At 43.0% G+C, this 24,591-nt stretch overlaps 1 protein-coding gene across 1 annotated transcript in view; it reads right to left on the reverse strand.

Moving 5' to 3' along the window:
• Nucleotides 1-24,591, reverse strand: part of si:ch211-153b23.7 (TNFAIP3-interacting protein 1) — a 46,797-nt gene that overhangs the window by 21,222 nt on the left and 984 nt on the right. Inside the window, exon 2 of the mRNA XM_055643773.1 lies at nt 5,876-6,050. Within this exon, the coding sequence (XP_055499748.1) occupies nt 5,876-6,050 (175 nt within the window). The remainder of the gene's footprint in view (nt 1-5,875; nt 6,051-24,591) is intronic.

Raw genomic sequence — 24,591 nt, forward strand, 5'->3', positions numbered from 1 at the left:
GATGTGGTGCCAGGATTTGGTGTGGGTAATGAGTAAGGGCGGCTGCATTCTGGAGTTGGTTGATGTTGCTGGAATTAATGCCAAAGAGAAGAGAGTTACAGTAGTCCAGTCGGGAGGAGATGAAGGCATGGATGAGTCTTTCAGCAGCGGAGGGTGTGAGAGAGGGGGTCTGATTTTGGCAATGTTGCGGAGGTGAAAAAACGATGTTTTGACAACATGGCGGATGTGAGGCTCAAGGGAGAGGGTTGAGTCAAAGATCACGCCAAGGTTGCGGGCCTGAGGAGATGGGGAGACAGTGGTGCCGTCAATAGTGAGAGTGGGGTTGTTAATTTTGGTAAGTGTTGATTTGGAGCCAATGAGGAGAAATTCTGTTTTGTTACTGTTTAATTTAAGGAAGTTGAGTTGCATCCAAGATTTGATGGCTGACAGGCAGGAGTTGATATGGGAGAGAGGGGGGTGGTGGGGGGACTTGGTGCTGAGATAGATCTGGGTGTCATCAGCATAGCAATGGAAGTCCAGTTTGAAGTGACGGAGTATATGACCAAGGGGGAGGATGTAGATGATGAAGAGGAGGGGACCGAGAACAGAGCCTTGGGGAACGCCTTGAGTGACTGTGGCTGTAGCAGAGGTGTGGTTATGGAAAGAGATGAAGTGGGATCGGTTGGAAAGGTAGGAACGGAGCCAGCTGAGTGCAGAACCTTCAATGCCAAGGCCTTTAAGTCTGGTAAGCAGGATGTTATGGTTCACGGTATCGAAGGCCGAACTCAGGTCGAGGAGGATGAGGATGTTGAGGGAACCAGTGTCAGCAGAGGTGAGGAGGTCGTCGAGGACTTTGAGGAGAGCAGTTTCTGTGCTATGGAGGGGGCGAAATCCAGATTGGAGGGGTTCGAATAGGTTATACGCAAGGAGGTGGGAATGAAGTTGTGACGCGACGATACGCTCCAGGGTTTTTGAAAGAAAGGGGAGGTTTGAGATTGGGCGGTAGTTAATGAGAGAGGAGGGATCAAGACCAGGTTTCTTTAAGATTGGTGTGACAGCAGCAGTTTTGAAAGCAGAGGGGACAATTCCTTGGGACAATGAGGAAGTTGAAGAGATTAATGAGGTAGGGGCAGAGAACGGGGAGGCAGGACTTCAGCAGGGGAGTGGGGAGAGGGTCGAGGGAGCAGGTAGTGGATTTGGAAGAGCTAATGAGTTTGGAGATTCAGTAGGGGTGACCAGGTCAAACTGGGAGAGGAAGCAGTGTGGAGGATGGGTAAGGAGGTCAGTGGAGATGTTGAAAGGAGGGGCCTTGGTAGGTGGTGGAGTAGATGCTGGGTAGTCGGGTACAGGGGATAAAGATTGATAGATGGTGCTGATTTTGTCAGCGAAAAAGTGGAGGAATGAGTTGCAGAGATCCGGAGTAGAGGTAGGGAGAGTGTTGGCTCGAGGCTTGAGGAGGTTGCCCACTGTGGAGAAGAGGGTTCTGTGGTTAAGGCAGGGTTCGGTGAATATGGAGGAGAGGTAGGCAGATTTTGCCGCAATGAGGGCATCTATGTATTCAGTGAGGTGGAGTTTGTAAGCTTCATGGTGGACTGTGAGAGATGATTTCTTTGTGAGTCGTTCAAGTCAGCGACCAGTCTGTTTCAGCTTACGAAGTGCAGGTGTGTACCAAGGTGAAGATGTGTTAAAAGTTACGGTTCTTGTTTTGAGGGGGGCCAGAGTGTTAAGGGAGGTAGACAAGGTGGAGTTGAGATGGTTTGTGAGATCATCAGGTGAGATATGGGTTGAGTCCAGGGGGAGAGTGGTGGAGAGCAGGTCAGAGAGATGATGGAGATCGATGGATTTTAGATTACGGAAGGTGATAAGAATAGATGATAAGAATGGAAGAAAATAATGCTATTAGTTTGTGTTCAGTAAGTTCAATTTGTCTTTACTAAATGATATGAATTACTGGAGAGAATTCCCAATCAATTGCCCATTATTGCCTTAGTAAGCAAAGAGGAGAGATTATATGAATGATACTTCACCATCAATTCAGATCATTGATTGCACTACTTGACAGGCGGTGTACTCTCAGTTCAGAAAAAGCGTTCTCTGTATGTTCTATTAAATCCTCTTGACATCTTAAAACCTTGATTAGGATGCTTATCACTCTATGATGCATGAGAATTACCAGTCAATCTAACTTTTTAATAGAACCATTCTGGAGAATCTCCACTGCACCTTTTCAACATAAATTTAGGACACAAGTCCTGGAGTGACTCAGGACAGGTGACGTTTCTTAGTTACTTAATTTCTTTCTCCTGCCTTAAATAATGAAGTAACATCATAGCATTTCCAATCGAACTCTATAAAAGCCCATTCTAGAGAACTGTGAAAATTACAATGAGTAATTTTGCAATTCCCACTTTTAATTTCGTCCCTTGGTTATAAAATTAGGCTCTGGATTATTATTCAAAGTTTCATTATTTTGTCCATTTCACTTTATTACATGTAAATCCAATATGTTTTTCTCTGCAATTTATGTTGTCCTCTCCTCACTGTGGAAATAAACATAAAAAATATCTTGCATGGACATATATGTTGAGTGGTAACAACCTTCCATTACCTTCCATAATCACCTGCTGAATATAAAGTATTGTTTAGAGAACAGTAAAGAACAAAGTCAGCAATCTCTCCCAATGACGTTGAACATTAAAACAGTACACTGATAAATTACCTTCTAATCTCAAGGTATAGTCAAATACAGTACTGCCATCTCAAATTGGCGAAATTGACATTTGTGTTAGACAAGACATCTGACCAATCGCTAAGTATTAGGTTAAGTTGTGTATCTCTATTCCCAAGGTTATATAATCAGGCACGTGCCATGAGTAATTACTGAGGGCAGGCAGTTAGTCAGCTTTAAAAAAATCTTAAACCGCGCATGCGCAGATTGTTCTCTCCGTAAGCTGTCGGTCGACTTTTATAAAGTCTTCAAAAGCCAAATCTCTTAATAAAGTACCGTATTTCCCGGTAATGAAAATGCACCACCATTTTGAGTTGCCAAATTTTGAAAGAAGGTTGGTGGGACATAGAATTTCTCACGATCAAAGAAATAAAAATAAAGAAAACCATTTTCCCAAGGCTTCCAAATCTCCTTCATTCTGAATTACTGAATGGGTGGGGGGTGGAGGGTGATGGCAGGTGGAGAGATGGTGAGAAATACGGGAGCACACCGGGACAAGTTGCATCGGTTGTGATCTTATTGAATGACAATACTTGTTCAAGGGACCAATTGGGGGGAGAGTTCCTTTCACAGTGTGTGGGGAGTCTGGTCAGGGGCAAAGTTGCGGGGAGGGCAGGAGCATTGAGAAGGTGGGGGTCGGGGATCATGCCAGTAACTCACTCACTCACCGCTGCCACGACGCTTCGGGCGCGGAGTCACCACATTGTGGCCGGCGAGGGAAGTTATTCAGGTGGCTGCGAGCGGCTGCTGGGACCGGACAGCGGACGCCACCTAATCGCCTTTTGCCGGCCCGCTCACCTCAGGCAGTGCTCTCCGTCTGAACATCTCTCACCTGGCGCTCGCCGGCTTCGCTCATGTCAACCGCGTCCCGTAAATCCTTAAATTCTGACAGCCAAGTAACCTCAATTGGTGGCGACCGCTCGCAGTCACCCAAGCTGTCCGGTCTCGGCGGCCACTTGCAGCCACCCGAGCTACTTCTCCCCCCCGGCCACAATGAGGTGGCTCCGCGCCTGGAACGTCGCGGCAAGTCAGTTGCTGGCATGATCCCAGACCCCCTCCTTCCCCCATCCCCAGCGGCGCTGTCCTTTTACAGCCACTTCCCATCAGCTGCCAGCAATGAGGGATAGACTTGGCTATCCCTCAGTACAACAACATCGTTCTTGATGTACTGAGGGATAGCCAAGTCTATATTTCTTGGCTAACAACCTTCCAACTTCGGCTTCCAAGACACATGTAAATTTTGGTGCCTTATTTTTGGGTAAAAAAATAGCGTCTTCATTGCTGGGAAATACGGTATTTAAAAATATATAGCACCAAGAAATCTGCTTACCACATAATTTGTACACAAACTCCATTCGTTTCTCTTTGTTTCTTAAGATATTCTTAAGATAATGACAATCCATGTTTGGAAAAACCCACCAAGAAACTTGCGCTGTGCATGCGCAGTAGGCTGATGCACACGTGCAGTACTGCAAAGGCAGAAATTCAGCTGTCTTCAGTCCCTTGGAAATAGACTGCTTGTACATCGTCGACGGCACGTGGGCTGCACAGACCTCCACTTGCCACTTTTCATTTCACTGCACATCTCGTATGTGACGAATAAACTTGACTTGACTTGTTACATGCACTGCGGATGAAAGGCACGGAGAATTATGCCTACCTAAGAGATCAATCTCTTAAGAGATCAATCTCTTAGGTAGGCATTATTCTCCCATGCCTTTACTATTTATATTTAATAATTACCATATTATAATTTTAGTCAGGGTAGGCAGTGCCTGCCTTGCCCACCCTGACGGCACGCCCCTGGTTCTGACATATTTTCATGCACTGTTAAAATTAGTCTATCACCTCTCTTCCACTGACTTTCTTGACAATACTCATTAACAAATACCCCAAAGTGAGTAGAATAGCTCTGCCAAACACAAGCTTCTCCAGTGGACATTCTGCTGAAAATCACAGTGCCCCCGAAACAAAGTTTACTTTCAGTTTCAGTTTAGCTTATTGTCAAGTGTACTGAGGTACAGTGAAAAGCTTTTGTTGCGTGCTAACCAGTCAGTAGAAAGACAATACATGATTACAATTGATCCATATACAGTGAATAGATACAAAAGGGAAGACATGTTGCTGTAACAATAGAGATTTAAGTGTGGAGCAATTGTAATACGAGTTTGTAGATCTGCTTCTGTGGCTAGCATGCAAATAGTCGACTGGGTTGGGCACTTCCTTCTTACACAAAGAAGATCACCGGACATTAAAACACAATGTTGACTGTTTAGCTACTCTCTATATGGATTTCTATAGGATTTTAACAGGTAGAATCTGAATTATTCAAACTTGATAACATTTCAAATATTCTAACAGAAGTATTCTCCAATCACCAAGCTTATTTTGTTTTTCTAATCACATTTAAAATAGGTGATCTGTGAAATTGGGTTTAATTTGAAACTTGCTGTGCATGCACAGGGTGGTTCCATTTTAACAACAATCATATTGTGACATTCATTGATTATATCCAGCCTTAGGATGTCCTAAGGTCATTAAATAAATTGGACACGATGGTATAGGCCTGTCATTGTCAGCTGCAGTGTTCTGTCAGCCTATAGCCTATTACCTAGTTTAGATGGGAATATCAAACTTCACTATTCCAGGGGCTGGTGATAGGCTTAGAGCGAAGAGCAAAAAGTGCGCTCACCTCTACTATATCTTCTAAAAGTTGGACATTTTTTACCCTTCATACTTTTCTAATAATCACCCAGATTGATAGTTTGCTTAATTAATCAGGGAAATACAAACAGCAAATTATTTAATTAGAGAATGAAATTGAGTGAAACCAAAAAAAAAGACAAATATCTTGCTGCAACAAACAACAGCAAGCAATCGTTCCCTCAATGAGCTGATAATAATGGACTTGACATTCCAGTTACTAATGTGCAATGATGCTGGAAATACCATTGACATCAAAAGGGCAAGCATTCAGCAGTCAAGACATGTGCTTGATTACTTAGCAGCTGAGAAGCAGCCTGTACTAATTATAAACCACTTTCTGCTTTGTACTTTACACAGAAGTGAAACATCAGCAGGCTGTTACTCAATAGACTTTGCCTATGCAAATAACTAAATAGTGCGCAAGTTCCTTAACAAAATAGAGAAGTGCAAGAGGGCAGATACCTTTTGGTTAATACGTCTCAATTCAGTGTTCCTGTTCAAGAGGAGTAGCTTCTCCTCATCAGCTGTAGTAACGCTCATGCTGTCTGTGATGAAGGTCAGATTCTCCTCCTCTCCTATCTCAGTCCCATTTTGTCCCAATTGGAATGGCTCACTTGGTTTTCTTGCGATGCCTCCCCTAAACAAAAAGATATTGTTTAATATCAGAGGTTATTAACTGGGATATTTTTGTCAATCATACAACACAAAGGACAAAATCAGTAGCACTGTAAAACTTAGGTAATCTGGATGGATTCAGAAGACAAAGTTAATCTCCAGCGTAACTAAATTCAAGCAATTATTATTGGCAGCAGACTGTATGTGCAGAATTTTCCCTATTTGTGAGATAAACATCTTGTTCTCTATTGACGACAATGTTCAAACTCTTCAATCAAATTTCCGATCTTTAATTCAGACATTTTTCACTTCAATTTAATTTAATTTAGCAAATTAACATTAAATTCCAGTTTTCATTTTTCAAAGCTGCTGTTTCTCACAATAATGGTACCTGTCTTAAAGTATATGACAAAACAATTACATACTCTGCAGGAGACAAAATAAAAAAAACTAAATACCATCCTCCTCCATAACATTAACTTGACGGTCAGGAAACTAAGTGTCCTAGTGTAGTGATTGGTGTACCTATCCATGTACCTGTCCCAAATGAGTTTTAAATATTATGTGTAAGAAGGAACTGCAGATACTGGTTTAAACCGAAGGTAGACACAAAAAGCTGGAGTAACTCAGCGGGACAGGCAGCATCTCTGGAGAGAAGGAATGGGTGATGTTTTGGGTTGAGACCCTTCTTCAGACTGGTTAATCATAAAGGAAATGAGAGATATAGATGGTGAAGTGGAGAGATAAAGAACAATGAATGAAAGATATGCGAAATAGTAACGATGATAAAGAAAATAGGAAAGTAAGCTGTTTGTAGGGTGAAAATGAGAAGCTAGTGCAACTTGGATGGGGGAGTGATAGAGAGAGAGGGAATGCCGGGGCTACCTGAAGTGAGAAAAATTAATATTCATACCACTGGGCTGTAAGCTGCCCAAGCGAAATATAAGATACTGTTCCTCCAAATATTATGTGGCTCAACCTCTGGTAGCTTGTACCATATATATATCACCATCTGTGTGAAAAAGTTGCCCTCGGGTCCTTATTAAATCTTTGTCCTCCCACCTTATACCTATGCCTGCTAGTTCTTGATACCCTAATCCTGGGAAATAGACTGGAATTCTCTGCCTCAGGTGAAGGCCGGTTCTCTGGATACTTTCAAGAGAGAGCTAGATAGTGTTCTTAAAGATAGTGGAGTCAGGGAATATGGGGAGAAGGCAGGACCAGGGTACTGATTGTGGATGATCGGCCGTGATCACATTGAATGGCGGTGCTGGCACAAAGGGCCGAATGGCCTACCCTGCATCTATTGTCTATTGTCTATAGACTGTATGCATTCACCCTATTTAATGTCCCACAGGATTTTGTACACCTCTATAATGCCTCAAGGTCTCAAATGCCTCAAGGAATAAAGTTCTAGACTGCCCAAACTCTCCCTGTAACTTAAGGGTCTGTCCCACTTAGCGATTTTTTCGGTGACTGCGGCATCATTGACTGATGTATTATGTCACCGAAAAATATGCGGCGTGATGACGTATGACGTGGCGTGACGACGTATGATGCAGCGTGACAACGTATGATGCAGCTGTGACGCGGCATGATGACGTATGATGTGTCGTGATGACTTATGATGAGCGGTGTTTTTTCAAGTGTTGAAACCACTCTTTTGTCGCCGCTGGATTTTGAAATGTTCAAAATCTTTTGGCGACACTGATATGACGCCGGCAAAATCGCCAAGTGGGGCAGGCCCTTTAATCCCTCAAGTCCTAACAACATCCTCGTAAATCTTTTCTGAACTCTTTCTATTTTAATTGCACCTTTCGTACTAGATTTATAGACTCCACACAGACAGCACCTGTAGTCAGGATGGAATCCTGCACAGTGGGGCAGTAGCTCTACCACTGCTCCATTGCGTTGACCTCTTGAATAAACTACAGTGTATACACACAGTTCAAGCTGTTCATGTCCCTCCTGCATGAATATATATATTCAGCCTAAAGACTGTGCCACAACTTACACACACTTTACACTGGTGACAAGGATGTAACAGCAAGCGATCACACCAATAAATAAGTCATCCAGTAGATCCACCTGATAGTTAGATTGTTTTGTTGCCGCATTAATCTTCTAAAAAGAGAATGTAGCTTGTCTAAATGTATTGTTTTAACTAACAAGAGTGCAAAGAATTCGTTGTTACCATTTGTGCTGGGGATATGCGGCAAAAGTTAAATGTTTAATGTAAGTAGAGGAATAATCAGTGGTACACATCTATTCTGCTTCTCATGCTCTGGTTGAGATATAAATATACAGGTTTATGATGCAATGGCTGACCCGGTTGGGGAAAGAGATAAAGGACGATGGACAATGCAAATCAAAACAGTAACATAGAAACAAGTGGCGAGACAATATAGGGTATTTAAACGGTGTAATTAATGGTCACTGTCTGTTGTAGGTTTGCAAGCTACTTTACATTTGGCAGAATACAGCAAACATCAGCGTCCATAGCTGATAAGCCCAGCTCTAGGAGATCAGTAACAGATCCTGGGATGGGTTCAGAATGCAATAAGAGGTGAACCTGAGCTTTTAAGGCTGCAAGGAGGATATTGGCAGTCAGGAATGAGAATGGGGTTGGGTCAGGAATGAGAAGGAGTCAGGGGTTATTGAGTGCCCTCAGGGGCGTACAGCTGCAGTCATCAATCAGGCAAGAAAATATGGATGCTGGCGATCAAGTCCCAATAGTGGAAAGCTCACAAAAACGAGCTATGTGAAACCCCTGGGTTGGGAAAGATCACTTGATAGCAGGAGGGTGGGGGAGGGGTAGCTGCAAAGGATAAGAGCTAACTCTCTGGAACTCTCTGCCACAGAGGGTAGTTGAGGCCAGTTCATTGGCTATATTTAAGAGGGAGTTAGATGTGGCCCTTGTGGCTAAGGGAATCAGAGGGTATGGAGAGAAGGCAGGTACGGGATACTGAGTTGGATGATCAGCCGTGATCATATTGAATGGCGGTGCAGGCTCGAAGGGCCGAATGGCCTACTCCTGCACCTAATTTCTATGTTTCTAACTAGTTCCCTTACCTCAATGGGCTCATAGTTATCATCATTTTATGAACAGCATGTTATCCTAAAAGTCTTTCCCTAGACAGCATGTATCAACATTCCATCACTATCCCGCCCCCCCCCCCCCCCCACCCCCATCTGCCATCAACTCCCAGCTAAGCTCTAATAACATAATTTAATGCAGAAATCATGTCAAGACTCACAAGTGTGATTCATGTCCTTAACTGTCTGATTGCATTTCCAAGGTAACATGAAATGATGTTACTGTGTTTCACTCCATGGCACAACTACTGAAATAAATTGTGGAATGCAATATAACTTCTTATAGTGTACAATCACAGATTAAGCACAGCATTATGAGCTTTACTGAGGCCTATATGTTCAGCAACTGGTCAACGTTTAAACAAAACACTAATTTATTCTCAGTTATTTTCCAAACAACTTTAGTTTAGTCTAATGATACAGCGCGGAAACAAGCCCTTCGGCCCACCAAATCCACGCCGACCAGCAATCCCCGCATATTAACAGTATCCTCCACACACTAGGGCCAATTTTCACATTTACCAAGCTAATTAACCTACAAACCTGTACATCTGGAGTGTGGGAGAAAAACAAAGATCTCGGAGAAAACCCACGCAGGTCACGGGGTGAATGTACAAACTCCATACAGACAGCCCCCTTAGTCGGGATCGAACCCAGTTTTCCAGCGCTGCATTTGCTGTACAGCAGCAACTCTACCACTGCTCCACCATGTCGCCCTATTTTTTAAATTTTTTTATTTATTTTTAATTTAATTTAAAATTTAAAATTTTAATATACTTTAATTTTACTTTAATTTCCAAAATAAATTATGTTTCATCAATTTTTCACTGTGTTTGCTAGTGGTGTTTTATTTAGTGTGTTTTATAGTGGTGCATCTAATATACAGTAGATTGTGAGCAGTAATGTTTCCTAGGTGCAATATGTTATGTGACTAACTGCTCTCTAAGATGCACATGAACATTAATGGTTGCAGAGGCCATTTGCAAGTTACTCATAAGTTTAGTTTAGAGATACAGCATGAAAACAGGCCCTTCTGCCCACCGAGTCTATGCCAATCATCGAACATCCCTATGCTAGTTGGGCTTTGGCGCAATCTTGTTTTGTATCTGGAGTATTGTGCTCACGTTTAGTCATGTTTTAGCATGAAAGGTGCCATTAAACTAGAAAGGGTTCAAAAAAGATTTACGAGGATGTGGCCAGGACTTGAGGCACTAAGTTATAGGGAGAGATTTTGCAGTCTAGAACTTTATCCCTTGGGGCATTTGAGACCAAGGAGTGACATTATAGATGTGTACAAAATCCTGTGGGACATTAAATAGGGTGAATGCATACAGTCTTTCCCAGGGTTAGGGTATCAAGGCATGGGTACAAGATGAGGGAGCAAAGATTTAATAAGAACCCAAGGGCAACTTTTTCACACAGAGGGTGATTTATAAATGTAACAAGCCAACTTGGTTGAGCTACGTAATATTATAACCCATTTGGACAGGTACATGGAACGAAAAGGTTTAGAGGAATATGGATCAAACATGGGTGAACTAGCATAGATATGCATCTTGTCTGGCATGGGTAAATTTGGCTAAAGTACCTGCATCCATGGCATTAGACTCTATGATTATGACTCAGTAGTGATGACAAATTCATAAGCCCTTCCATATGTACATAAAGAAATAGGCCAGGACAAAAATGTTCAGAATGAGGTTAAGATACAAATATAAGACAGAAATCCTACGACCCCATATACAGCCAGTTATGATTAACTTTTGGCAGACTCATGTAAGCATTGTGGGAGATTGATGTTCCATTCAACAAACCAATAGAAAAGCTGCGATACAATCTCAACTCAATAAGCACAAATTTCAACCACAGAGAGGTCAGGAGAAATGATTCATGCTTACACAGTTAAACATTCCCAAATGCTAATGCGGCATTGAAACTTCAACAAATTCTTGGATGGCATGTTGATGGATATATTTGTGTGCAAATTAATGGACATTAATATCTTGTCAGTGCAAGAGCCAACATTAGAACAGGTATGTGAGAAATCTACATAAAGGGAAATTAGCTCTAATGACGTAAAGGAGATTTTGCTGGCACAGAACGTTAATAAATACCACAAGTGCCCTATGTAATGCTGTGAAATCCAACACTGAGTCTAGATTGATAGGGAACGAGTAAAGGGCCTGTCCCAGTTGGGTGTCATTTGCGCATCATGCGCGTGAAGATTTTGTGAATCTCAAAATCCTAGGGCACCACGCGCAACTGCCCGCGCCACCACGTCTCATCTCACTCCATGCGCGCATCACGTACACGTCATGCGTAAATGATGTTGCGTCATGCATCATGACGCGTAAATGATGCGCAAATAATGCCCAAGTGGGATAGGCTCAAAACACAGATAACAAGTTTGACGGGATGCTCTGCTACTATTGTAATGGGAATCATTCAACACAAGGGCGGCACGGCGGTAGTGTTGCTGCCTTATAGCGCCAGAGACCAGAGTTCTATGGGTGATGTCTGTACGGATTTTGCACGTTATCCCTGTGATCTACATGGGTTTTCTCCGGGATCTTCGGTTTAATTTCACAGTCCATAAGAAATACAGGTTTGTCGGCTAATTGGCTTGGTACCTTACCTTGGCTTGGTAAATTATCCTTAGTGTGTTTAAAATAGTGTAAGTGTGCGGGAATCGCTGGTCAGCATGGACTCGATGGGTCGAAGGGCCTGTTTCCACACTGTATCACTAAACCAAACTAAACAAGAAGGTCAGTTCATAGAAGCGAGATGTTTTAAATGTAGAAATGAAGACCACATGACCTCTACCTACTGTGTTACACTGTACAGCAAGCCAAAGTAGTGGCACTTGATGTGCCTCATACAATGTGAACAAATTGGTCTGAGTTTTATCCTCACAGGAGAGGCTAGACAGTTTGGTTCTGTATGGTGGAATTAGACAATTTGGATGAGACACGGGGGGGGGGGGGGGGGGGGGGGGGGGGGGGGGGGGGGGGGGAGGGGGTTAAACTGAGAATTTGGGACAATATTTAAACCTGAGATGGGTGTTTTTTTCTTTCAGACCGCAGACAAAGACAAAGACAAAAACCTCAACATTTACCCAATTCTGGACATTTGTAGAGAACAATCAATGCCGTCAGATTTCTGCGCAAACCTTCCACGGTACCGAACCACATCATCCAGTGTTGAAGTAACATGAAGCATATCAGTGAAGGATAGATTTGCAAATATGTGCAAGAAATGTGCGAGTCCTGATTGGTGCATTATTACATCATTTGCATGCTGAGCCTACAGTTGTTCAAATTATCAAGTTCTGGTGTGATTGGTCACGTCAAATACAGCAGTAATGAAAAAGCTAGTATTTGCGTTTCAAAAATTTGAAAAACTCATAATGAGAAGGGGCCACTGGTAATTATACATATATATATATATATATTTGCAAGGTATAGCTTATTCTTACTGGGACGACTAGTTATGTTCAGTTTTGACCATTGTTTGCCATTCTGAAACCAAAGTCAGCAATTCCCATAATGGTAATGTCAAGGATACAGATCTAGGCCTCCAACTGTTCCAATACAGCTGTGACATTGAGTTTGGAGTATCCAAGCAAAGTGCAACAGTTGAAACTCTTTACAAAGGAGCCATGATGTAAAATTAAAGCATCTCTGGAGAGAAGGAATGGGCGCGTTTCCTTCTCTCCAGAGATGCTGCCTGTCCCACTGTGTTACTCCAGCATTTTGTGTCAACCTTCGACCTGAATGAAGATCTCCATCAACCCTTTGCCTCAGGCGCTATGACTTATTCAACAACCATTGTTATTGCATGAAGTGGGAACCCTGGGTAAGGATACTAGAGGAATTGCAAAGCAAGATTATGGAATAACTTGGAGGACAATTGGGGATTAGAAATATTCAGACCGCGGCTGTGAATTTGTCAATTGGTTTTGCATGGACATTGATACTGAAGATCTCGTCAGTCAATCAGCAAAATATGCGGCGTTCCAAAAGGAATCTTCTGAAAACAGCATTCTAATTGTGGACATGAACTGCAACATAATTTGTGTGTGTCATCGTAATTTTTTGTAAAATAAGCAGGGACAAACATGTTAGTATTACTCAACCGCCATTCAAAGCAGTTAGAAATAAAGCATTGGGAGTCACCACCACTGAACATCTGAAAGAGGAATTAAGATCCATCTTTGTGCTCTTATGGCTAACGGAATCAAGGGATATGGGGAGAAAGCAGGATCAGGGTACTGATTCTGGATATCAGCCATGAAGAGCCAAATGTTCTGCTCCTGCACCTATTTCTATGTTTCTATGTTGTCACCATGGTTTTCTGGAAAACATCATGCCCAACAATAGTTTACAGCTCACGATGATCAGCCTTCGATGAGCAATGGAATAATGACAGTTTCACTTCTCCTTCCCATTCAGGTTCAAATGGGGAAGTGGGAAGAGGAGTTTACATTAAATTAGACATCAATAAAGCAACTTATGAAGGCTGATCAAAGCTCATGCTGTGCTGCCTAGCACCATTTCTTCCATGCTTGAGAATATTGCCACGTTCCTTAATAGTTTACACCTCTCCAGAAACTCAGGTGCCGACCCACTCTTGTCTGTTTGATCCATATCCCCTCATTTCCTGCATATCTATGTGCCTATCCCAAAGTCTCTTAAATACCACTATCCTATCTGCCTCAACTACCACCCCCAACAGGCGCACTCTTTGTAAAGAAAACTTTCCCTGCACATCTCCTTGAAACTTTGTCCCTTTCACTTCAAAACTACGCCCTCTTGTATTTAATTTTCCCATTGATCCATCCTGGGAAAAAGGTTCCGACTATCTACTCATCATTTTATATTCTTCTACCAGGTTCTCCCACAACCTCTAGCGTTCCAGAGAAAACAATTCAAGTGTGTCCAACATCTCCCTGTTGCTGATATCCCCTAATCCAGGCATCTTTCTGGTAAACCTCCTTTGTGCTGTGGGAGGAAATCAAAGTTCACACACAGACAGCACCCGTAGTCAGGATTGAAACTGGGACCTGGGTGCAACTTTACGGCTGCGATACCGTGCTGCCCTTTATGTGATGATGTTCTTCCAGCTTGTGCTTAGCCTCGTACTGGCTGTGGAGAAGACCAAGGGCAGACAGTCGGTGTGGGATTAAGAAGGGGAACTGAAATAAAGGCTCGAGTCACTGGCTTGATTTCAAGAATTAAGAAATTTTCCTTATTAGTCATATATTCTCCAGAGTTTTGGTGATCTTCTTAAAACAGATAAACCACCGAAGGGATTTTTTTTACAGCGTAGATACGGAAAGCATGTTTTCCCAAGAAGCCCAATTTGAAATCTTACATAAAAGGAAGCCTGTCGCTTGCAAATGAAATAATTATGTTATTAACGTGAGGGAGTTATGTCATGTCACTTGGAATTCTCTATCCTAAAGGATTGTGGCTGCTATATAGTTATAGAAGTTAGTAGATATTTCGAAAATAAGAAAATGAAGGGTTATGAAGTGCAGGATGATGCAACTGGGGTAGAAAACCTCCCATTATCGTGGGATGATAAATGTTACTTTTTAGGCTGAAATGACCAACTTCTGCCGTTGATCTTGCTGTGCTAACACTTTCAGTCCTTGATAATGCAGTATGTAATGTAGTGAATTAAATATCTGGTAAAGCAACATATTTTAATAATTACTAAACAAGAATACCAGCATTACCGGAACTAATGCGGTTTTCTGTAGACTTGGGGTTTAAATATAAGTGCAGATCTGCCAATATATTTATAGTACAGCTCAAAATTATAAAGTGAAGAATAAATGACTTAAAATTGGAAAAGTTCTCCTGATTTAAATCATACCCATCTTGAAAATCTTTCAACACCTGAGGTATACTATCCATACTATGCAGAAGTGAGGCATTAAGTAAGGACTGTAAATCTCACATATTTTTCTAAAGCAGGATCAAGTCACATGCTTGGTTGGCCAAAGATAGATATTTATAATGCTTCCCTGGTGACAATTCTAACACGATTGACTCCATTTCCTGTTGTTCTCTCTTGACTGTGACTTGACATGCTTTCATAGCCGTACTGAAGATGGTAATATGAGATTTGTGTATCACTGGTTGGCAATTTACTAACGATTTTTTATGACCAATTTTTGAAATTCATGGAATGTTTGGTAATCTCAATTTATCAAACAATTTTTATACAAAGTTTCAGTTCCCTCATATTATCTATGGCAGTAAGAATGTCCCACATCTCCTTTATATCTGCTGGAGAATACATTATTTTTTGCAGTGACCTTGGCTTAATATTCAATGATGGGTGAGATCATAATTTATTCAATTTAGGGACCTGATTCATATTTTAAAAACCTAACACAATAATAGGTGCAACATTTTCCAGAATTTATTTTCCCGTTCAAGTAGTTTTATTGGCAATGCATTATTGGCAATTTGCAGGAATACAGATAGATAATATTGCTTCAATGTAAATCATATTACAGTAGCAGTATTAAGAAAATTCCTTTACAGATCAAAATAAACTTTAGATTTGTCCATAAAATAACATGCAAATTGGTTAATCTAAGCTGTTTTATATGGAAAAAACATAACTGATCTTCTAACAGGTACTGCTGATCAATTTAGAAAAGTATTTTAATTTGTAATTTTTCTCCAAGACCATCCACACATAATGTTTAACTGCCCTTTAAGTAAGTATTAGCTAATAATTTCATTCAAGCATTATATCTGGTAGTCCAGAATAAACCACAAACATTACCTCCATTTTAAAGGAAGTCACTTTGGAAATGATGAACACCTCAAAAGCCACAAAGAACCTTTGCAATTCATTCCCACAAATGGTTTAAGTACATATCTGATACTCTTTATTCGGACACAATTATCTACAGAGGTAACCAAAATCTTACAATTCAAGATTCCTTCAAAATGGTTACTTAGATTTAAACCTCCTCCAATAACAAGGGATAGTTTAAAGGGCCTGTCCCACTTACGTGTCGTTGGCACGCAAATTACGCGACCTCGTGGTCGCGTTGAACCGCGATGGTCACGCGAAGGTTGCGCGCGATTTCATGTGTACGCACAGCCGTCTGGAGCGCGTGACGTCATTTGAAGATAGACACAAAGCTGGAGTAACACAGCGGGACCGGCAGCATTTCTGGAGAGAAGCAATGGGTGACGTTTCGGGTCAAGACCCTTCTTCAGTCTGAAAAGAAGTAGGAGTGGGGGCGGATCCGGACCGCAACGGCCATGATCCCTAGGCCGAGTTCGGCGATCGATTGCCTGCTTCTGCTGCTGTTGGAGGTGAGACGTTGCGTCGCGCCAGGATCTTGGGCCTGTCCCACTTTGGCCGTCAGTTACGCGACAGGCCATTGGCGCACAAAAATTTCGGAGCCCCGCGCGATGTCGTGCACAACTACATACCCCTCCGCGCTTATAAGTGGGACCGGCCTCGTGCGGCCATACGATGCCCGTGTGCCTCAATGCGACCATGAAGTCGCGTAATTTGCGTGCCAAGGACACGCAAGTGGGACGGGCCCTTAACTTCACTTAGTTGGGCTCTCAGAGATAATTTTTTGTTGCACAATCTGAGCACATACAGTATGCCTAATTTCTCCAGACTTCTATGTTTTACCTTGGATGTCCAGCACTTTCTACCACAACCTTTCATATCATTTATTTTTATATAAAAGTGTATGAAACGAGAGAGAAAAACACCATGATTACACATTTTAGTTTAGTGAATTAAATCGTTTTTTTTTAAATGTCCAGTTTTCAAAATTAAATTCCAGTAGATACCAGTTTCAGGGTTGCCAACTCTCACGCTTTGAGCGTGACACTCACACATTTCAGCCAATTCTCACGCCCTCACGCTGAAGACAGAATTCTCACGCTGTCTTCAGTCCCTGCACAGTTTGTCTCTTTGCGCCACATGACAGCGATCTGCACGGATTTGGGAAGTGCGTCTGTCCCGGGCAGCGGGTATCAGCGCTTTTGTGCGCCGGCTGCGAGTGTTGCGCTTCCAGCTGCCGCGCCAACCATGCCCTCCCTCCGGCCGGGGAAAGAGAGACTCACATGGCAGCGCCAACGCCGCCAAAAACAAAGGAGGGATCGAGGCCAACAGACACCCCATGGGCGGGCAGGGAAAGAGGGAATCTAGTAAGGGAAAAGAAAGGAAGGGAGGGAAAAGACAGAGGAAACGTGAGGAAAAAACGGGAGGGGGAGGAAAGAGGGGAGGGGGAGGAGAGGGGAGTAAGGGATTGAGAGAGAGGGGGGGGAGGATGGAGGCGGGGGGGAAAAAGAGTGTGTGTGTGTGTTTCCCTGTGTGTGTCTCCTTGTGTGTGTGTATGTGTGTGTGCCTCCCTGTGTGTTTTTCCCTGTGTGTATGTGCTTGTCTCTGTGTGTCTCCCTGTGCGTGTGTGTGTGTGTGTGTGTGTGTGTGTGTGTGTGTGTGTGTGTCTCCCCGTGTGTGTGTGTGTGTGTGTGTGTGTGTGTCTGTGTGTCTCTGTGTGTGTGTGTCTGTGTCTCTGTGTGTGTGTGTGTGTGTGTCTCCCCGTGTGTGTGTCTGTCTGTCTCCCTGTGTTTGTGTGTCTGTCTGTCTCCCTGTGTGTGTGTGTGTGTCTGTCTGTCTCCCTGTGTGTGTGTCGTCCTTTGTGTATGTGTCTCCCTGTGCGTCTGTTGTCACATCCTGGCCTTAGACAGGGCTGCCAACTCTCATGCTTTGAGCGTGAGAGTCACGCATTTCAGCCAATTCTCACACTGATGACAGAATTCTCACGCTGTCTTCAGTCCCTGCACAGTTTGTCTTTTTGCGCCATATCACACCAATCTGTGCGGTCTGGGGAAGAGCGTCGGTTGGCGGCTGTGAGTGACGTTGCATCTCTTCTCTTCTCTTCTTTCTTGGTTGGATGTGCAGCCGTCGACAACATGAAGCAGCCGGAGATAAAACTAACCAGGTGAATCGGTTGTAAAACATGGGGGGACCACAATGAGGCCAAACATCTAGGACAGGGTTCGGCAACCTACGGCACACGGGCTGAATCCGGTCCCTAACCCGAAAAACCACGTTTTTTTTCAATTAGTTTTCGCAGGGTTGGGGCAGGCGAGCTGACCTGAGAACTGCAGCCAGTCCTTGGGACGCGAGCTGATCTGGGAACGGCAGCCAGTCCCTGGGCACGCAGAATGCCAACTTGATCATTATGGACAAATTGGGCCAGCCATGTACATGTTGTATAACTCTGACTCTATGAAGATCTCAATGGGCTTAGAATGACCATTTAAGCAAAATTGCCCCCACTTTCCCCATTTTGATTCTTGAGATTAATATCCCTTTGCTCTGTTAACAGCGTTAAAGTACTTATGAGGTCGAGTCAGGAAAGGGAACATGTTATTTCTTTTTAGTTTGCTTTAATTTGTTATTTGATTGTTTGTTGAGTGCCAGCATTTCTGAAATGGTCTTAAAGTAACTTAACTGTTATAAAGCAGTAATAAGTGATTTTTGTCCAAACAATTGGAACTTGCATAAAATGTTTGCATTATTATCAGGACTGCCAACTCTCACGCATTGAGCGTGAGACTCACGCATTTCACAAAATTCTCATGCTCTCACGCTGATCACAAAATTTCTCTCGCTCAAATATCTGCGGGTGCTGAAAGTTCAAAATAAGGCAAAAATTGTTTTAGAGGCGAGTAAAAACCATGAGGGGAATATCAGGTGAATGCACTGTCTTTTTCCCAGGATATGTGATTCAAGCACTAGAGGGGATTGGTTTAAAGCAGGGCTAACAAACTACCTACACCAACTCCCCTCCCCCTTCCTCCCTGAGGCACGGCACACACCTCCCACCCTCACCTCCGGCGGCTGTATGTCCGTCGACTGCTCTATCCACACCCCATGGAGTTTTAACCCCGGCCCAGAGCCAGGAGCGGACCGGGTGATTGGGGGCGTTGGTGCCGTCTCCAGGGCCTACTATGGGAGGGGGAACACCCCTCCCACCCTTGGTCGCTACGCTCACAATTTCACACTCTCAACTCTCACCCAATGTTGGCAGCCCTGCAGTTCCCTCAATGTTCATAGAATTATGTAAGCAGTTAAATTCTAAGTGCGACTGAGATTCTTATCAATAATGTTCTGAAATGGAAATAAAGTGACAGAAACAAAAGGGCAGGTTGAAAAGTTGGGATCAAACACAATCTCCAGCAGACACAAAACGAAACAGAGAAAAACCAGTTTGACATTCTAGGCGGTGGGGAAACCCAGCTCTGTATCTCTGTAAATCGCTTCAGCCCCAGAACCCTCTTAAAGACTGTGAATTTGACCTCACAAGTGCCCCACCTCACAATTCTTATTTTTCCATGCTCGCTGTAGCATCAGCTAATTAAAGATAAAAGTATGCAATAGCTGTACAAAGCCGTAGTTAGTCAACACTATGTTCACTTCTTAGTTAGTTAAGTTACTAACACAAAGTGACACAGCTGGCGGCCTGGTGCCATCGCAACAACTTGGAGCTCAATGATCTTAAGACAGTGGAATTGATTGTAGACATTAGGAGAGCTCTCCCTCCCCTCCCCCCACTCACCATCGACAACACCACAGTCACATCTGTGGAGTAATCTAAGTTCCTTGGAACCATCATCTCCAGGGACCTTAAATGGGAGGCCACCAGTCAAAGGCTCAACAGAGGATGTACTTCCTGCGGCAGCTGAAAAAACACAATCTGCCACAGGCAATGGCGATCCAGTTTTATACTGCCATCTTAGAGTCTGTCCTCACCTTCTCCATCATGGTCTGGTTTGGCTCAGCCGCCAAGCACGACATCCAGAGACTGCAGCGCATCGTTCGGTCAACCGAGAAGGTTGTTGGCAGCAACCTTCCCCCCATCGATGAATTGTATACTGCAAGGGCCAGGAAGCAAGCGGGTAAGATCATCTCTGACCTCTCTCACCCTGGCCACAAACTCTTTGAAGCACTTCCCTCTGGAAGGTGACTCCGGACGGTCTAAGCTGCACAGCCAGACATAAAAACAGCTTTTTTTCCCCATGAGCAGTAGCTCTACACAACAGCCAAAAGTCTGTAACCTCCTTTTGGTCGGGTATTTTATTTAATTCTTCACATGTTTAAATTATAATGTTTTACTTTGAATTGTTTACCGTACATCGTGTTGTTAGTTGCAAGCAAAGCACTGAGGCAAATTCCTTGTATGTATACATATTTGGCTAATAACATTTATTCAATTCAATTGTCATGTGTAACAAAATACAATGACAAGTTGTTTTTGTTGTGTGCTATCCAGTCAGTGGAGAGATTCTACATGTTTACAATCAAGCCGCAGTGTACAGATACAGAATAAAGGTGATATTCCCCATCTCTCACCCTGTCCATTCCAGCCATCAAACCCATTTCCTTCGCTCCATAGATGCTGCTGCACCCGCTGAGTTTCTCCAGCATTTTTGTGTATCAGCCATCAAACACCCATATTTACATTATTCCCAAGCTAACCGATTTTTTATTCTTCCCATACCTCTCCCACAATCCTCCACAAATATTCTATCACTGATCTGCAAATTAGGGGCACAGTGGTCAATTAATCTGCCATAATGCATATTTCAGGGATATGGGTGCGAAACTGAACAAAATTCTTAAGGGGTTGGACAGGCTAGATGCAGGAAGATTGTTCCCGATGTTAGGGAAGTCCAGGACAAGGGGTCACAGCTTAAGGATAAAGGGGAAATCCTTTAAAACCGAGATGAGAAGAACTTTTTTCAGGCAGAGAGTGGTGAATCTCTGGAACTCTCTGCCACAGAGGGTAGTTGAGGCCACTTAATTGGCTATATTTAAGAGGGAGTTAGATGTGGCCCTTGTGGCTAAGGGGATCAGGGGGTATGGAGAGAAGGCAGGTACGGGATACTGAGTTGGATGATCAGCCATGATCATATTGAATGGCGGTGCAGGCTCGAAGGGCCGAATGGCCTACTCCTGCACCTAATTTCTATGTTTCTATGTTTCTATGAAGCATCTGTGGGAAATTCACAGCCACACTGGAGAATTGCAAATTCCATTGCAAATTCCACACAGACAGCATTCAGTATCAGGAATGAACCAATATTGCTGGTAATGCAAGACAGCAGCTCTATTAGCAGCACCACTGTGCTGGGTACAATTTATTCATAGTAGTTTAATGTTTTTTATTTTAATAATTTAATGAACATCTGATGCCATCAGGGCAGTGTCAGTAGAGCATCAGAAAACTCTAATCAAGACATTCTTGCAAGTCACTTTACTTCACAGAACGGCTATGATGGCCCGGTCACAAGATTATCAGGAACGCAAAGATTAGTGCAGCGCAGGAGACAGGAGTGGAGCAGAGAACTGCAAGGCACAGATGTAAACACAGTAACTTCAAATCGGCGTCATTCTTTTGTTAATGTAGCAAAAAGTGAATATCATGTGAAAATATTAAAACTTTGTTACAAATACTGTGCAGTGCGATCACAACTTCAAAAACATTGTCTGCAATTTCCATGCATACATTTCAACAAACTGATAACACTGCTCCACAAAGCACTTTTACTTCCATTTTAATGTGTCTTTACAAATAAATGTGCAGGAGGTATTATTCTGCCATAAAATCCTGAATTATTTTCATAAGCTCCAAGTAGATATGGAATCGTTAATTAGATCATCCTTGGTTTTATCCATTCACATAAAAGTGTTAACTGGCAGAGTAGGTAATATGCACTGAGGTTCGGTCGGTTTTGCCATGAGCACTTGTCGAACTCAACAACTATTATAATTTTTTTTTTAATTAAGAATAATTTAAAAAGCATATTTACTTTATAACTTTATCCAAGTTTTCGCTAAACTAAACCTAACATGCCACTATAACCATTAATAAAATTTAACTATAATATCGAACTTTTGAATGAGTTGAAAACAAAGAATCTTTAATCAAAATTATTTAAAAGGCAATCTTTCTGGTACATCTCAAGAATGGAATGTGGGAGCCTGAAAAAAGATAAGATACTCAAAAGTGCTTAATGTTCATTTTCAAATGGGAAATAAAATGAAAAGTTAAATTAGCTTTTACAAAAAAAACAAATATTAAAATTAAAACGAACAGAGAAGGGCTTACATTATAAGAAGGCTTGTCAGAGACTAGAATTATATATTATTGATCACATTTGGCTTATTTTACACTCATACAAGACAAATATTTCCACTTGAAAGGCATCAGCATCTTTAATTGAATTGGATTGAAAGATATAGCATGGAAACAGCCCTACGGCCCACCGGATCCACACCGACCATTGATCACCTGTTAACACTAGTTCTATGATATCGCACTTTCTCATCCACTCCCAACACTAGGGGTAATTTACAAAGACCAACCTACATCCTGCATGTCTTTTGAGATGCAGAAGGAAATGTCTACATCCCACAGTCATAGAGAGAACATGCAAACTCTACACCGACAGCACCCAAGCTCAGGATTAACCCAAGTCTTTGGTACCGTGAGACAGCAACTCTACCAACTCTACCACTGTGCCACCCTAGAAATCGCTAACGGGTAAATATCTGATACTAGGTTAGAGACAGGATTATCATGGGTGGGCGGCACGACTCGCGTCACAGCGGCCTCTGCAGTCCGTCTGTCGTTTTTTTAAATTTTTTGTCTCGTTTGAATGTAGTTTAAAGTGCTTTTTTTTTTAGCTGGGTATGCGTGTGGGGGCGGGGGGTGGGGAAACTTTTTAAATCTTTCCCCTGCATGGATAACCCGACCTTTTCTGTCGGGTCTCCGTTGTCGTTGGGGCCTAGCACCGTGGAGCGGCCTCCAACCGGAACGACCTGGGGCTCCAGTCGCGGAGCTGCGGACTTACTTACCATCGCGGAGCTGGCCGAGTTCGGAGCGGGAGGAGCTGTGGTGGCGCGCTGCTGCGGCCCGACCCCGGAGATTCGGAGGCTCCAACCGTAGGTCTGGTGGACAGTAACACCGGGAGCCCGCGGGTCCCTGGTGGGAGACCGCTTTTCGGGGCTTCCGCAACGGCGACTTCTCCCGCCCGAGTTGCGGGGTTGAAAATTACCTGGAGTGGGACCTTACATCGCCCGGCGCGGCTTTAAATGGCCGCGGGACTTGCTAGCGCACGCCGGTGGCTCCAACACCAAGACCCGGAGCGCGGCCTTGCATCGCCCGGCGCTGCTTTAATGGCCGCGGGACTTACTTACCATCGCCCGCCGGGGGCTTTGACTCTGACATCGGGAGGAGAATGAGGAGTGCAGGGGAGAGATAAGACTTTGCTTTCCATCACAGAGAAGAGGAAATTCACTGTGATGGATGTTTGTGTAAATTGTGTTGTGTCTTGGTTCTTTTTCTTGTGTGTATGACTGCAGAAACCAAATTTCGTTTGAACCTCAATGAGGTTAAAATGACAACAAATAAATTGTATCATTTATCTTGTTCAATAATGTTCTTCAAGGGAAGAAATCTGCTGTTGGTTTTTAACCTGTATGGGAACCTGTATGGGATTCTAGACAAAGTGCAGTGGTTGGCTCTTAAGTGACCTCTGAATTAGCCCGTAAGTTCATGAAGCACCATCACCTTCAAGAACAAATGCCGATTGCCAATAAATGCTGGCTTTGTCAGCAATGCCTATGTCCTGAAAAATGAATTTCTTTGAAAAATACTAGACAATAGGTGCAGGAGTAGGCCATTCATCCCTTTGAGCCAGCACCTAGATATAATCTAGATATACAAGTTTAAACATTGTCATGGGCTCTGATATTAGTAACATCTTTTTCACTAATGTTGTTCACAAATGGCCCAACTGTTTTCTGATTTGCAGGCCTCTCTCACTGGTGCATCTTCAATGACAATTTGTGTATTATGATTTTGTTTGCTGTAAAATTTCTAAGAACTTCTCTTTAGTGGATGGGAGATGTTTAGAGGGATATCAGTCAAACGTAAGCAAAATGGGGGTAACTTAGATTGGGCATCTTAAACGCCATAATCCTCTCTGCCTTCAGTGTGCTCCAGACACCCACCACGCTGTGTAAATGCTGATGCTCACCTTGTACATCTCCCAAAAAAAGGCACAAAATGCTGAACTCAGTGGGTCAGGCAGCATTTATGGAGAACATGCACAGGTGACGTTTCAAGTCAGTCCCTTTTCCCTACCTAGAAGAGATTTTTTTTAAATAGGAAAAAGGTACCTGACCCGAAATGTCACCTATCCATATTCTCCAGAGATGCTGCCTGGCCCACTGAGTTACTCCAGCATTTTGTGGGTTTCTTTGGTCAACTAAAGAACCCTCTCAACTTAAAGCTATGCCCTCTAGTCATCGACATTAGATAAGGAACTTCTTTAGTCAGAGGGTGGTGAATCTGTGAAATTCATTGCCACAGACGTTTGTGAAGACCAAGTCAATGG

Source organism: Leucoraja erinacea, chromosome 12 (assembly GCF_028641065.1).
Source record: "Leucoraja erinacea ecotype New England chromosome 12, Leri_hhj_1, whole genome shotgun sequence".
Lineage (NCBI taxonomy): Eukaryota > Metazoa > Chordata > Chondrichthyes > Rajiformes > Rajidae > Leucoraja > Leucoraja erinaceus.